General features: G+C 38.7%; 1 protein-coding gene across 1 annotated transcript in view; it reads left to right on the top strand.

The window, feature by feature from the left end:
* LOC143378483 (solute carrier organic anion transporter family member 1A2) overlaps nucleotides 1–13,866 on the top strand; it is a 73,076-nt gene extending 59,210 nt beyond the window's left edge. The window contains exons 8-10 of the mRNA XM_076830258.1: nucleotides 3,345–3,603; nucleotides 6,850–7,291; nucleotides 12,822–13,866. Coding sequence (XP_076686373.1) covers nucleotides 3,345–3,603; nucleotides 6,850–7,291; nucleotides 12,822–13,759 — 1,639 coding nt within the window. The 3' untranslated portion in view covers nucleotides 13,760–13,866. The remainder of the gene's footprint in view (nucleotides 1–3,344; nucleotides 3,604–6,849; nucleotides 7,292–12,821) is intronic.
* Nucleotides 13,867–17,426: the final 3,560 nt, after the last annotated feature.

Genomic DNA, 17,426 nt, shown 5'->3' with positions numbered 1-17,426 from the left:
AATTGTAGTCCACATCCTATACTTTATAATTCTTATACATTATTTATACAGCAGTGAGTAAAAAAAGGAATAAGAAATAGAAATGCAGTTGGAAAAAAATAAAAAAATAAAACTTCCATTGCCGAGTCTCGAACGTACGACCTCTAGAACATGAACCTGCGGCGTAACGCTCGCAGCTATAACAGCTTCTGTTAAGAACTTGATTGTTTTCTTATATCTAGTAACCTGTATATGTTTAAAGCCATTTTTTATAAAAACGGCTAGCGAGATACCCCTAATGTTTTGCACTTTTTTAATGCCCATCGGCCCCCATAATTTGAGCCCGGTCTCGTTCAAAAAGCGCTCGTCCGGATCGCGACCTTCCCTTGTGAGTTAATATTAATACTAATGCTAAGCACACCTTATAAGAGTAAGAATAATAAGAATATAAGTATTAGGGTAAAGGACCCAATTACTGCCACCTACCCAATTACTGTCACCCTAAGCTGTTTTACGTAAAATAACGAATAAATCTTGTGAAATGATGCATAAAAAAAAATTAGCATACAACTGAAACTGTTATTTATACGATACAAACAACAGTCATTTTTTTCAATAATTTGAATAAAACGATAAAAAATTTGAAGCGGATATTAGAAGAGTGAAAACGATGACTTTCTTACTAGCGAAAGAGAAAACAAGGTGCTAAAGAACATGCTGTAATTGTAATATTTAAGCTATTAACATAAAAAATATAATGTTCTAAATAATATAAGCATCATAGAAAGTAATCAAGATCCGAATTCAACGATTCATTAAGTCTTTTTATTTATTAATTTGGTGACAGAGATTGTTACAATAACTACTCATGTGAATACATAACCTCATTACTGACACCCAACGTCATGAGTTTTGGAAAAATGACAGTAAGTGTGATAGCAGTATTAGGTTACCTAGCCGTAATTCGGGTGACAGTATTAGATTAGCTGGCAGTAATTGGGATGTCAGTATTAGGTTAGCTGGCAGTAATTGGGGTGTCAGTAATTGAGTCAAACACATTTTAAGGGTGTCACTAATAGATCCCGAAATTTATTTTTGAAATTGATGATTTTATACATAAAAATCATAAAATCATAAAATCATAAAAAGTTTTAAGGTTCAACAAATGTTTTTCATCAAGTAAACATATTAAACAATAATAAATAACAAGGACAACATTATACATTTAGTCTATACCTAAGTACAAAACTATAAGATAATGTCAGGGTCAACGCTTAAAGTCTCAGTAATTGGGTCCTCTACCCTATAGTAATTATTAATTATGTTTATTAAGTAAAAAGAAAAGGGGCATTTTTTGGGGGTTGTTACAAAGTCGAGCGCGTGTTTATACTCGAGGGATAAGGGATTCGTCTTTAATTTGAAGGAAGGACAAAGCTGGCGGGACTGCACGCAGTCAGCGAAACCTAACCCCTTTCTTAGCATAGCTGCTTCCGCCTCGTAGCAGATGTGAACTCAGGGTATCGGAAAAGGGAAACAGGATTGGTATGCATTTTCTTCTTTATAGCAACTCGGAGACTTTCTGCATCTCTTCTCTTCGGACCCATTCGAACCGAAACACGTGATGTCTGCTGCCTTTCTCGAAGCAATGGGATACATTGGCAGTAAAAGGACAGAACGCGGGCGTTTGTAAAAGTGCACAATGGTCCGTTCCTTATACTTCTGCAAAGCACATGTGTTTCGAAAATGTGCTGCCTTTTTTTTACCTAAGGCCTGATATCCTGGTGGGAGTTAATTCATAATGGAACGAGAAAAACTATTTGAGGATAAAGGAAGCTCGTTGGAAAAAAATCCTGTCAGTTAGTTAGCAATTGCGTCAGAGAAATGTTTTCTAGAGAAGAGTGTTATGTAATGTTTTGGGTTTATGCCCAGAACAGCGGAGACGCAACTACTGCTGTACCAGCATTTGTGCGGCTGTGCCCATGGCTCCTATCGCCAAGTGAAAATTCATTTCCATGAATTTTTATAACGTAGAAACAACGCGTTCCATAAGAAATAAATTAACGGATCAGTGTTACTAGACGTGCAGTGAAGTGAATATTCGGTACATTAACCCGGACGCAATTGACATTGCGTTCCATTAACTTTTGGTGGTGTCGTATACCTGGAACCATCTGTGCACTGCGCGCGTCCATCGATGACCGGGATCGGTTCAGTGACCTAGTGACACAGGTGTTCCCTCTCTTTCCGAGAGGGTGAGTTTTAGTTACTTTATTCGTGATTATTATTATTTAAATTTAACGCAGGCTGTGGCTTATTTCTGGCAATAATGGTCGAAATTTCCGTACGTAAATTTTTCTTCAGGATTTTTAAACAGACTTATTCATTATCAGCAACAATGTTGGCCTGTTACATTACATTTTCGTGTGTACGTTATTAACAAAAGTAAATTTACGTATTTCTTATCCTCTCACATCAAATAATTTTTATTTTCGATTCTGCTTTAAAAAAAACTGTGTATTTGTCTTTTTACGTTTGACATGATTTTCCTTGATTTATCCTTTTTTTGTTATTCACTTTAAATGACAACCAAAAGATGACGAAAATTCCGATTTCGTCTGTTACGTCGTTTTTATTTGTTATTTTGCGCGGTTTCCTTCGGTGAATACCGATTTGCTTGTTCGTAGTAGAAGTGCAGCAGCCTACCGCGCGAGATGGAGCGGAAGGCTGGCGCTCTGATTGATCGGGTTTTTTTGTTACTATCTCCTTAATGATGCTTCAGACAATATTTTCTCTAAGGAAAAAATTGTTTGCAATTACCCCACGAATCACCCCTCTCAAGGAACCGCAGCATTTTTGGGACACCCTGCATACCGGACGAAACAATCACCGCACCCGTGCTGCAAGTCAACTGCTTCACAACGACGAGAATACTTTTAACCGTTATTTCGCGCTGTTAACACTTTTAACGCAGCAGAGGGTGACTCGACCCATAACCTGTTGTAATAACAACCGTTTATTAAATGAAGGTTTAATACAAGAAGAATATAACTTTGGAGAATATATAGGACACGCACGCCACGGCGGTTGAGAGCAGAGTGAACACGCCAGAACAGGAAGGCGCCCGTGAGGATGCTCACGCTATTCTATTGTTTATTTGTAGAGGATACGCAATACGCAAAGCACGCCAAGCTCAAATGTCGAATATCCAACAACCTTAACCGCAATATCATTATTCTTGATTTTTGTCTTATTTTGACGCCCAGAATCATCCCTTAAATTTTCTCTCTGATGTTACCGAACACACTGTATAATATATCCATAATTATGGGCAAGTAATTTTCATTAAATATGTATATCTATTCCAGTATTTATTTTCCCCTGTATTGCAACAAGGACTGCGGTTGTTCTAATGACGCTGATTTCCGACCTGTCTGCGATAGCAAAGGCATGTTTACGTTTTATAGTCCCTGCCATGCTGGATGTACGTCTTTTGAAATTAATAACGGTGTAACGACATACAGTGGATGCAGTTGCGTAAAAGAAGTGGGGGGTCTAGGAAATACGGAAGCACAAGATGGACCGTGTAACGCGAACGATTGCCAAATCGGTTGGCTGATATTTGAGGTGAGTATTTTATTATGTTTACTAGCGAAGAGCTTTGCTATTCTAAATGTTTTGAAAAATATGAACATAACGCATTTTCTGGGTTTTCGGATTTGGCATTGGACGCAAAAACAGATTTCAAGGCCAACATAAAATATTTTAAAAATAAATTAATTTTTAAATGACCACTACCAATGGTTTATTTTTTTATTGTAATATTTCATAAATTGATGAATTCTGAAAAAAATGTACGCGGGTCTAAGTGGTCTAAAACTTGTGTTACTTTATCAGATACTCAAGGTTTAAAATAGTGTTCACGACACTTCATTTTCCGTGCAATGAAACTGTTACGTCCGAAAAGATTTACTGTGCTTACGCCCGCCTCGAAGATACTTACCGGTGGGGGGGGGGGGGGGTAGGAAAGGAACGAGTTGAAAAGGAGATGAATGACTCTGACGGTAGTTCTAGTGCGATGGGAACAATTTTAATGTATATTTGTTCGTCATGAAAGTTACATACCCATGGGTCTAGGTGGCAGACAGTGTATTTCGCAGAACGGGTGTTGGAAAACCGGTGGCGTCGTCCCCTGCGATATCTCGTATCTCAGATGTAGCTCGCATTGTTTTTCGTACCGGGCGTGTGTCACAGCTACTCAACACTTGTCTCGAACCGCTGTTCGAATACTCAATTCAAATTCAACTGCCTGCTTTTGCACCCGCGGCTCTCGTCCGCAGTCTTTACATTTCGCAAGACGAAGGGGAGGACGCCATCCGTTGCGGCGCTATCGCCTTATTTGGAAATTGTCGAATTGATAGCACGAGGCTGTCACGTTGGCCTCAACGCGATCAATTCGGCGATTTCGCGCCTTCGAGAAATCGTGAGTTTGCGCGACGATTCCGCTGAATCGCGCTGCCAAATGAACGTGGCAAGCGAGCAACCCACGTGAGCATGTAACAAAACGGGAAGTGATAATCAAGTATAACACGTGTTCACTTTTTTCAATGAAATGCTACATATACATCACAAAATATGTTCGAAGTTTCAAATGTGATATCTATGGCCGCCATTACAGTATCTACGAATAAAGGTCGGTTTATACAGCCACGGCGGACGGGCCGGGAACGAGCCGAGGCTATGGTCAGCATATGGATAGCGAGGAGCTACCGAGCTCACAAGGAGACCGCACAGGTTATGCAATCGGTTCTGGAATGAGACTGGGTGGACATTGTAGTGCACACCTAGTGTTACAAAACCCTAAAGGGTTTTTGTACAGTGGGCCTTCGTTTTCGAGAAATTTGAGTTCAAAGTTTTGCGCGACAGTATTTCAGTTGTGCAAACATTCTTAGGAAGCAACGGTCGTAGCTGCGATATTAAGATGTTTGGCTACGGTGCTGGAGGTCTTCGGTTCGATTCCTGGTGCGCGCTTGTTTTTTTTTTTCTTTTTCTTACCGTAGTAATGCAATGACTGCACCTACAATTATTTTGCGCTGTAACGATGTTAATAATATATATTATTACAATAATACTGCACACAAAGTACAAACATAATACAAGTGCAGATATAATATAAATATAATAAAACCGCAAATTACAAATAATATCAGTGCAACAATATTAATATTATTATCATTATCGATGATGTATTAAATTTACTACAACTATAAGTGTGAGTGCTTTTATATATTTAAAAAATATGCCGAAGACGTCGCGGGCTGCAGACTATCGAATAGACTTTAACGGCAGTTAGAGCTCCGGTCATATCTGACCGTAGGGATAGTCGTATACAGTAATAGGTGCAGCCATTACATTACTACGGTAAGAAAAAGAAAAAGAAAAAAAACAAGCGCGCACCAGGAATCGAACCGAAGACCTCCAACACCGTAGCCAAACATCTTAATATCGCAGCTACGACCGTTGCTTCCTAAGAATGTTTGCACAACTGAAATACTGTCGCGCAAAACATTGAACTCAAATTTCTCGAAAACGAAGGCCCACTGTACAAAAACCCTTTACGGTTTTGTAACACTAGGTGTGCACTACAATGTCCACCCAGTCTCTTTGCAGAACCGATTGCATAACCTGTGCGGTCTCCTTGTCAGTGGAAACTCGGTGGCTCCTCGTTCCCCGCTTGGCCCGGGCTCGGTGGCCACTCGTTGAGACGACGGACCGGATGGGCCGAATCCGTGCCATGTCGAAATGCAACGTTGCTGGATTTTATGCTCGCAACACGTAGAGGAGTCATATGACAAAAACTGTACTTTAATAACTGGCATTAGCACCACCCAAAGTGTAGTTTTTGTTATTGCGAAAAGGTTGGATAAAAATGTCTGTGCATATGTTCAAACTAGACAGAACTACGTTTCGTGTACTTCATCTTGATAAAACAGTATCATAATGGATATAAAAAATTGAGTCCTTGATTCAATAACCAGGAACTTCAAGCATTAAATTGTATTTTTTTAAATATTTTTTGCGCACATTTTTCGCGAAGATACAAATTTCAAAATGACCAATATTTTCGGGAAATTATAGTGTTCCTTTAATTTTGACCAGCAGTGTATTTTGCCAATCTTCCAATCGGCCAATTGGGTGAACAGACCCAAGAAGCCAGAAATAATGATTTTATAAATTGTAGAAAAAAGAATAGCCCAAAATATTCCCCTTACAATACAAACGAAGGAGTTTTAAACTTTTTATCGATTTCTTCAGATCCAGTAATAGTTTTCTATCTTTGCCAAAATAAATCCAAAAACCTTTGTTTACAAATTAGGTTAATAAAATTCGGCATTTTGGAGCATTTTCACTCATCCGGAGATCGGCTCGTCCCGCCCCGTCCTCGTTGGCTGTATAAACCGACCTTAAAGCATCATGGACATTGTTTTAAAACTTGAATATCTCGGACACAATCGGTTTTAATACACATATGTATACCCTAATAATTTTCCTTCTTAGAATTCACTACTGCACTACTCTATCAAATATTGCGATATAAACTACATATTCCATTAAAAAAAATACGATTAACTTTCAAATCTTTCATTCACTCACAACGAAACTTACTGCCATCATATTGTGTACACATATGCCCCGGGAAACCACGAGACCCTATAGTTAGTTACTACTTTTTTCTAATGTTTAGAATAGAAGAAAATTTTTAGTTAAGTATAATTAAACACACACACTGACAATAAAATATACATTTTTCATATTGTTCAATACTGTACTTTAATCATACATTTTCAAACATATATATTTTTCTTTCCTTAGTTTGGAACTTTGTTGGCGTACGCGTTAGCTGGCACAACTTTAGTGGGTGACTTTTTGGTAGTGTTAAGATCGGTCTACATACAAGACAAAGCTATCAGCATAGGTTTCTGGATGATGTGGTCAGCAATTATTGTGAACATTCCTGGGAAAATTCTTTACAACTACATTGCAAATCTGACTTGCCAATATTGGGGAACTCAAAAATCGATTTGTCGTTTGCACAACAGTTCACAACTTGGCAATTATCTCTGCTACTTGACAGGTTCTCTTTTGGGCCTTAGTGTCTTATTGAAAGTCGTTCTGTACTTTATCTGTAAAGACCTACAGCTATACGTTCCACCAGAGCAGGAAGATCCATCTGGTGCCGAAATGCAAAAACTGATGCAGAAATCAGCTCCAGCGACCAAAAAGCAATCCAATATATCGGACACGGGAAATAACAGTAAGTAATTATACCTATATTGAAAAATGTGATTTTAATTTAATTCTATTAATATAGTAATACTATACAGGGTGTCCCACTAAGGAGTGGACAGCGCGATATCTCTTAAAGTATTGTCGATAAAAATATAAAAAAAATAGGGAATTGCATGGTTCGAGGGGGCCCATTTATTAGCGCGAACGAATTTTGTTTTCGATTATTATTTTAAAAGATACGATGGTCAAGTTCGGTTTTTCAAATGGAACTATTTTTTTTGAACACCTGAGTTGATAGTGCGTTCCAAGACAAATTTTATAAGCTTTAATGTATACACTTTATTTCCACTGGTTTTTAAGATATTGGGCTTGCAAAATTACTGATTTTCACTGGAAGAAAACCCTCTGGAATAGGAAGGACCGGGGTCGGTCTTACTGGCGCTACGGGTGGCATTGCCTGTTGAAACTGATACCTACCTGCCAAAGGTCTACGACAGGGTTTGCAGGCCCAAAAGCTGGACAATTCTTTTCCGTGAGAAATGCTACTTAGGTAGGTACATCTGCGGTATCGAGAAGCGCATCGTTACTTTTATTTCGCACTTGCTTCTACGCTCGGATGGCCGGTTCTTTTGGGAGGGATGCAAGTTGGATTGGTTAGGTTAGGAGGAGTGAAAGTTGCTAGACTAAATTTCAACCATAGGGAGCAGATTGTGTCAAAAGAAAAGAATTGTCCAGCCTTTGGGCCTGCCATTTCTGGCGTAGACCTTTGGCAGGTAAGTATCCATTTCAACAGGCAGTGCCACCCGTGGCGCCAGTAAGACCGCCCCCGGTTTTTGCCATTCCAGAGGGTTTTCTTCCAGTGAAAATCAGTAATTTTGCAAGCGCAATATCTTAAAAACCAGTGGAAATAAAGTGTATACATTAAAGCTTATTGAATTTGTCTTGGAACGCACTATCAACTCAGGTCTTCAAAAGAAATAGTTCCATTTGAAAAACCGAACTTGACCATCGTATCTTTTAAAATAATAATCGAAAACAAAATTCGTTCGCGCTAATAAATGGGCCCCCTCGAACCATGCAATTCCCTATTTTTTTTATATTTTTATCGACAATACTTTAAGAGATATCGCGCTGTCCACTCCTTAGTGGGACACCCTGTATATTAGAAACGACTTTAAAAAGGGTTGGAAGACGCTCGCTCCAGGACAGTTCTGGGGTAAGTGCCGTGGGGTTCATCATAGTCCTTTCACGAAAAGGCATAGCCTTCCCCACTCCGTGGCCAGATCCTTCAGGAACAGAGTCCCTATTCATTAGCAATATGGCGTCCAGCCGTTTGCCATTCCCATATTATTTATCTCACTCTAAACAATAAATCCTTCGACACCCGATAGCTGGGAGACCCAACGTGGTCACCAGTCATTTTCCGTCGCCAGGACTGTTTAGTCTCATGCACTCTGTAAGTCCCTGCCATAAAATTCTCGAAGGCAGGACAGCGCGGGGCCATCCGCCCCGACCTCATCCTTATATTCGATGACGCTAACATATATGTATATATTATTTAAAAAACACAGATTGAAAAAGGTTAAATCCTTGTAAGGTAAATAGTATTTACTGAATTCACATTTAGTAAGAACTATATAACATGGGTCAAAAATCGAAACCCGTCAAAATCAGAAGCTATTTTTAATTTTGATAACGTAAATGATTTGCTCGTCTCTATCGCACGCCGCAGGATAACGTTTATGTTCGCAACAAATGTTTTACACTCCTCCTGCCGCCTTTACATGCGAACAGCATTTAAAAAAACATAAAAAACCCTGGGCCTGTCCTTGCCAGCCATTTGTTACTTACTGAATCGAATCATGCAGTATTGTCTAATAAATAATAATAGTTCGAAATTATAACGCAATGATAATTATTCATTATGGTATGAACTAACAATAAGTAAATACAATTGTTAATATTGTAGAAGTGCGAAGACTCTTTGAATGATAGAGTGTGTTTGGAACATAATGATTGGAACTGAGACAGAATGTTTATGTCAGTGTAACGTCCGGTTGCCGGGAAACAACTGAAGGCTACTGGTTCTCGAGAGGAGAGCGGCGTCCCTTCGAGTATAGGATTGGTGGGGGTTCGTTGATATAGAGTGAAGGACAACACTCACGTTGTGATTGAACAACATTTAATAATGAATAACAATAATAATTAATAATAACGATAATGATATGTCTTACTACTACGGTTATATATTCGTTTTGGGGTTATTGGTTTTTTCTTGTATTAATTTTATATGGTTAATATTATATATATGTACATGTATTGTTGCAGTGTACGGCTGCTACCGCCTCCGGGGCGAGCTCGTATTCTTGGCAACGTCTGCCGTAAGAACGGCCGCTACCGTTTCCGGGGCGAAACTCGTTACTCTTGGCAAATTTTCGCTCTATGGTAGATTCAGTGTACGCTCGCTACCGTTTTCGGGGCGAAGCTCGTACTCTTAGCAATGTAAGCTGTAAGAACAGCCGCTACCGTTTCCGGGGCGAAGCTCGTTTCTGTTGGCAGAGTTTTCGAATGCCCGCTGGACTGCGTGCGCCTCCTTTTATATTTGGAAATTGGCGGGCTGGCGCATGCGCAGTGAGTCGTGACTTGTTATTTCGTACTTTGCTCGCTTATTATATATTGTTTTGTTTCGCGCTTTCATCAGTATTTATATTAAATTATTCCTAACGTCCCTATAATATTTATTTCTCTGATATTCTCTTGGTTTATAACTTATGAATAAAAGTATGTACAATAATTCTGCGTGGTAATATAGAATGGTTTTTGTGTGGTAAAGTAGATCGGATCTATTTTACCGACGGTCGGTATTAGCGGTTCAAGTCCCGTGGGACGTTACACCAGGGTATCGAATGTGACTTGAGTGCGTGGTCTCAATGATTTCTCGGGATGCTTTTTAGATTTTGGGTGACTGAGACGAGTAAAAAGCGTGTGACCTGGGTGTGCATTCGGCAAGTGTGAGGGAAGAGTGCATGGAGATAATCCTGCTTACAATTAGACAATTGGAGGGAAGGCATCGTCATAAGAGTTAAGAGATAGATCTACAAGTGTCTGTTCAGTGAATCCGGCTTCTTCACCTAAAATGTCTACAATATAGTAAGATGATTCCCTGCTATCCTTCTACGTGCAACACATAGAAACAAGCAAATTGCTTGCATTACCAAAACTAAAATTCATTCTTATCTCTCACAGGGTTGACTGTTCTACCTATTATACATATATTAATTGGGCATTTATTTAGTAAGGTCCCCTCTTTTAAGGGCACTTCCCGGTGAAAACACCAAAAACATTTTGTTACATATTTTCACACCACAATATCTCAATAATGACCAGGTAAAGTTTTAGAACGAAATTTCTAGCGGTACAGATTTTACAGCCAGTTCAGGGAGACCAACAGTGTGACGGCCTTAAAAATTGGTGTTTTTTTAACATGGATTGTGGCGCAGGCATAACAGATAGAAATGTGATTTGTCTTTTAATGAATAGTACATTTATTGATCTAAAAAAAGATTTTTTTTAATCGAATAAATACATGGAAAATAGGGCGCCCGCGGGCAAGTCCCCGTTACTAGACGAACGCGCTCGGCGCCAACCTTTAGGGAGAGGAAGTGCATAGGAAAACTAATAAACTTTTATATTTTAAACTCTCAGTAATAATACAAAAACAAAATGTAACTGAAACTTTGATCTAAATGAAAGATGACAGGAAGTATCGATTTCGTTAATGTGCAGGTAATTTGGAATATCGCTATTCTTAACTTAAATGAAACATGTAGATAATAAAATTATTTTCTTTTATGATTTAATCAGGCTGAAAAATCACAATATAGGAACAATCTTAGGTAAATAAAATACATAAAAAGTAATATTTAAGTTAAACGATTTTATTTAAAATTCAGTAAAAACTAAAAAAATTAATGTATTTTAAATAAAATCGTTTAACTTAATTTTTTTATATATTTTTTTATTACTTACTTTTTAGTGTCTAAGTTTTATTTGTGGTTATAGGCTGATTTCAAGTCGTTTGGATTTGTGGTTATGGGTTATATTTATTGATGACTGGGTAATTTTTTAAACCACTTGGGGTTACTTTTTCATAATCTTGTATTGTCATCTAAACTACGTACGCCTGCAAAGTTTCAAGTCTATTGGATATTTGGAAGTGGGTTAAAATTGAGTTTCTAGATTTGAAGCAAACAAACATACATACATACAATCAAGCAGAGGATCGAAGCTGAATAAAATCGTTTAATAAATGACCAGCGCTGGCCCAAACCGATGCGACGCGGCGGTAGCCGTTACTCGTGAAACAAAAGCTTTACTAAGCTTTGGAATATTCCAAATTACCTTCACCTTCGGTATTCCAAATTACCAACAATATTCCAAATATGCTGCACTTCCTCTACGTTTTTCACGGAACAATTTTTCACGCACTATCGCCACGATGAACAATGCAATTCTTGACTGAATCTAAAAATTGAGACGGGATTCTACTCGTAGTTACACTGGCTTCCGCGCTACCTTCTGTTGTGAATTAACACAATCTCAATTTTTTTTACGAAACATTTTTGTACGAAAAAACATATTTCAGGACTCTATTGTTTAAACATATCACAATCGTCGCCCAGTTGTTTCTTAATACTGCCTGAGGGTAGTGCGATAACCACACATGTGTAATTAAGGAGTATCTTGGGGTTTTTGATTTTGGATGATCATGTCTAAAGTTATCGTGGCAATAGTCCATGTCGGTTTTATTACAACGATGCAGCATGCAATCCAATATCAGACCCTGGGGTGGGCAAAAATGAAAAAAAAAATAATGGTTTTATACTCTACATTTGTAGCAGAATAAAGTGCAAACAGTTTTAGATCCATACATTGTATACTTTCTTCTGGAAAAAATCATAAAAGACACATATGTTTTCGCGCGATTTAACCGGGAAGTGCCCTTAAACACTCTGGATTGGCCGAAATAACATCTACGTTTTTATTAGTGGACTAATTAGAAATTGACAACAGTTTTCTTGACATAAACTGTCATTCAGTTTGCAATTCACTAAACAGCTCTTCGTTAAAATAAGGTATAATGAAATGAAAATTTCAGTTATAAATGACAATTTGTACATGTGACTTATTAGCAGCGAGTGGAGACCAAAGCAATGTAGTGACTGAATGTAAATGGTAATCGAAATGCTTGACCGATTCCATTTCGGTCGTCTTACTGATCGTGACAGTGACCGTGACCGCGAAAGCGACCAAAATTATATCGGTCTCGACTCTCTGTTTCATATTCAGTTATGTGAAAGACTATCTTATGGTTGTTTTGAATATACGTACTAATAATACAACTATACTGAATACGAATATAGAACTAAAAGATAAACACCAAACTATAATAGTTTCATAAATTTTCACTCATAAAGTCGGATTAAATTGTCAGAATAAAACAACCATTGAGTAACTTAATATTTCTGATTCCTGTATCATCTCGCTATTTCCAGACAATATGTCAGTTCAAGTAGAAGTTACTAACGAAAGAGTGCCACCGCAAGTACTAGAGGCAGCAAATGAAAGCCCAGGACAACAAGAAGAGGAGCATAAACAAACAGAGAGCGCGCCCCTGAAGTATGGCCCCCTGGGCCCTGGCGATCGCCGAACAGATTCAAAATCTTCACTTAATCAACCATCTGAAACGCAAAAATCCGAAATACGGGGCCTAGACTCCGAAGACGAGCTGAGTTCCAGCGACGAAGACGGTAAAAAGGACTCGAGCCCAAAAGTGGCTTACAGCCCACTGGGCATCGATTCTGACGTAGAAAGCGATCTAAGCAGCGTAGGGCCTAGATCACGAAAACGTGTTGTTAGTAGGGACTACGATCGCATATACAATACCGATCAAAGTTCTTCCGCGATGGGTTCACTCTTCAGACGCGAATTCCCGAATCCTGATGACTACGAGGATCCAAGGCTCAGCAGGAGAAAGAAGCATGAGGATCAAAATGGTTGTATAGATGGTTCTTCAGAAACCAGCAGCTTCGTATTTTCGAAGAAGAGATACGAGGATGAGACACAGAAGAACGGCGACTTTAATGAAGTTGGTATACCTATAGTAGAGCCTCCCGCTTCTAATTTCACCCACGCTGATACACATTCCCTGAAGGACGTACAATCGTTGATCAATCAGTACGAGTTGAACGCTGAACAACAGCCTGATGGTGATCAACAGTCTGTTAGGTCCGGTGAGAGTGGCAAAGTTGTGTCGGGTATTCCATTGGTAGCCATGGCACCAAAGAGGCCGTCCTCAAAGGGCCAATATTTATCAGGGTCCAGCAGTCTGGTGGATATTAAAGTACCTGAGGATCGATCAGCATCCCGTGATAGACAGAGCCCGCAAAATTCTAGCAAAGGAAGCAGGGGAACATTGCACACTGACTTTTAACGAAGTAGAAAAATGGTGCATTCGCCATTGTTATACATATAGACTATACTGCCAATGTAGTTCAAAGTTTTGTATGAAAGTTCATAAACACGTTATATTTATTTAAATGCTTCTAATATTCATTTTCGTCTGTTTAATGTTAGTCACTCTATAGGGCATCTTATTGCTTATATAGCAGTATGTTTGGGAATGTGGCAGAACCTTCCGGAGAGCGGAAGTCGCGGCGGATCTACAATCGATGAGCCAATCAGCGCACCGCTTCGATCGGTTACTAGAACGTTTGAGACGACGCGCGATGAGAAAAGATCATCTATCTTGCATTCTCTCTTGTTCGCACAGTGATAAGATAAAGACGTGTTTCGAGTGTCGAATCATTTGTCTCACAAGTATCATTTAACAACCGTCGTGCAACTCATTAATCAAGCATAGATTAAATTTAATGACGTATAGCTCTTGCTCAGTCTCTGCTTTTCTGGAGCTAAAAACGATTGCATATTCGCTGCGGGTGACGCGCACGCGGTGGTGTAGCGATTCGTGATCAAATTGCCTCGCGGATTAGTCTAGTCGCGAGACGGCTCAAGTTCAGTGTATCTTAATGCGCTCACGCTCACATTGACTGTATTTTACAATAAATTGACTCAGCTCATTTTACACGCTGTGTTGTGTGGCACCTTTATTAGCGAACAAAACCTTATCGGCAGCCCGAGCTCTTAACTCTTTTCAATTCTCAAACACAGTATAATTCAGTTTAGATATTGAAAAATAAAACGATATGAGGTGAACTTAATGGTTGTGAAACAGTTCCTGCTAATGTTATGATCATTTACTTTTCATTAAGCAATCGGTTCAGTTGACAAATTGCATTAAACTAAATCAATTGTAGCGTGTACGAGGGTACAAACGCGTACCTGATGGGTCCGAGTCAGGCGGGTTCGAGCGTTTTCTCGGCGTGTAATCCTCGAACCGGAGCGTCGAGTCAGGATGTTGTACAACAATAAAACATGTGATTTTGCAGGCTCGTCGTTCTTTCCGTTTTGAGTAGGGAAAGCGTTTCCCTCTCTTCTTTTGGTACTTTTCCACGATTTGGTAATCGGGGGTGGTCACAGATCACCCCGCGAAGACGGTCACCTTCATGCTCTGGCCACCGAGCCGTTAAGACCGCGCAATACACCGTTTGATACAAATAAAGTTTTTGGTTAAGTTTATGTACGGACCTTAATTATACTCTACCCACACTATTATGCTAGTAAAAAAATGGGATTGCAATAAAGGTATGTTTAAAAGAAAATGATATAAGCTTTAATGTCTTACTACATTATACAAAAGTTATGAAATATTTTGCAATACCATAAAAATATAAATAATTAGTTTTAATTCTTTACCACTTTCGACTGTGTTCAAGTACCATTCAATAAAAAATAAAAAATATTATGTATGTATTTAATTAAATGTTCCCCTTGGGGTTACAATGGCTTCCTTTTACATCGTCTCCTAAAGGCAGGGTCCCACTAGTGCAACTGTCTACTTGAAAGGATCGAATTTATGAGCCCTCGAGCACGAAATGTGACACTTCACACTTCGTACTACTTGCGATGTTTGAAGAGGTTTACTACGTCGCGATCACCGATTGCTGAAAAATATGTTTCAAATGAAGGGAAGAAGTTCTCTGCCGTGGCTTCCCTGCCACAGTTCCGGCATTCACTTTCAATATCGCTCAGTCATTTGCTCTCTCGGCATCCTGTTTGTGTTTTTTCTCACACGATATGACATTGAGGGTAGTTACCATTGTGACCAATAGTGAAATTACGAACGCCCTTTGATTAGATAGAGTGAAAAAAGGTGGGTCATAGGAAGGAGATTATATCCTGACCAATTGAACAAGCATTCCTCCCAGAGGCCAACTTTCTACCCCTGCACAGGAAATACATGTGAATCATTTATTGAATTTCATTGTTATTGAATTTGTCTTAAAACGCATTATTATTATTATTATTATTATTATTATTCGTCTTGATTACTTGAAACATATAAAGAACAGTAATTCATAAAGAATAGCAAAGTAAAAGCCGAGGCTGCAGTATAAGACTGTTACAAGCCTAACCTATGACTAAATAACTAAAACTACACTAAAACTAGTACAGAAAAGTAAAAACTGAAAAATTAAGAGGAAAATTATTACGAGAAAAATTATTATTATGGCGCATTAGGGTAGCAAAAGCACAAACGTAGTTGTACAGCTCATCTAGTGAGATCTTTAAAAAAATATATAGTTCCATTTAAAAGAAAAACAACTTGACCATCTTATCTTTTAAAATAATAATCTAAGAAAAAAATCGTCTGGGCTAATAAATTTGCTCCCTCGAACCATGCAATTCCACATAAACATTTTTTCTATCTCAAATACATTAGGAAAAATCCAGCTGCTTTTCTGCTCCCGCGGACACCCTATATAGTGTATTACAATTATGCATATTATTGCTTTAATATATAAACCAATAACAATAAACCATAAATACACGCATACAAGGGATATGTAAAAGTAAAGAGTACATTTGCGATGGAAAATACAAATTTTTTCCAGTCTTTTCGACGAATATTTTCGTGCGCGCGTGGCGGAGAAATTCCGGCATAGAGCGCACACGATCGCTTTCGACGCGCGCGTCGTCGTAAAAGTTGATCCTTTCAAGTGCTCCAAACTGCTCGAAAATCCGAGAAAATCGTAAATGCGGCGTGCGCGGCGCGCAGTTGCACCAGTGGGAACGTCTTTCTGCAACAAATCGGCCTTGCGCGTCGAAAAACAACGTGCGCGGCGCGCCATTGCACTGGTGGCACCCTGCCTTCTTAAAGGGGTATATCCGCTCGGAAAATGTGTACAGTTTGTGGATTTTTTACAAGTCAACGGCTTGATGAAGATTTTCCGTTTTTGTACTACATTTACATAGTATTATGCACTATTTAAAAAAAAGTTTCAGTGGAAAAACTATTGTTTTTCGGAAATTATGGATACATATCCGAAACTCTCTCGATTTTATACAGCTACGCGGTGGCCTTGAAAAAAGCTGTATGTCGTATCTGAAATCAAAAACAGTAAATTTTTTTTATAAAAAATGTTAATAGCTATCAATCTACGGCGTCGATTTTGAAAATTTTGAAAAATAAAGAAATGGTGAGATCAACGATAAAGGTTTCTAAGAGAAAAATTCATGTTTTTTCTTTATAAATAATAAACGGGGAATCGGAATAAAAAAGGCGTCGTAGATCGATGTGGAATCTTATTACGATTCTGCATGCAAAATTGGAAATGTATTGGTTGAAGGCCACCGTAATGAAAAATGTAGTCCCTTTGCGATCGGTTAAGTTTTCGCACTGCGCCGCCACTACCTGGGTTGTTTCACTCAAATGCCTATAACTTCGTCAGTCTTCCCAATTTTTACATCGGATTTGATTTATAATATTTCTAAAACATCAATATATGAAAATATATAAAAAATCCGATTTTTGACATTTTCAAACAGTTATACCCCCTTAACCTATCTTAACGTATTCCCCCCTCTTTCGCTCTTGCCTTTCCTGCCCTCTCAGTTCTTATTCTATCCTTATTCTATTTACTTATCCGACTATTCTCTACCTCCTGCTTTTCCTCTTTCTCCCCTCCTCCCTCTTCCGA

The sequence above is a fragment of the Andrena cerasifolii genome, chromosome 2, assembly GCF_050908995.1.
Source record: "Andrena cerasifolii isolate SP2316 chromosome 2, iyAndCera1_principal, whole genome shotgun sequence".
Taxonomy (NCBI): Eukaryota; Metazoa; Arthropoda; class Insecta; order Hymenoptera; family Andrenidae; genus Andrena; species Andrena cerasifolii.
Note: the sequence above shows the minus strand (reverse complement) of the source record. Positions and strands in the feature narration are given on the sequence as shown.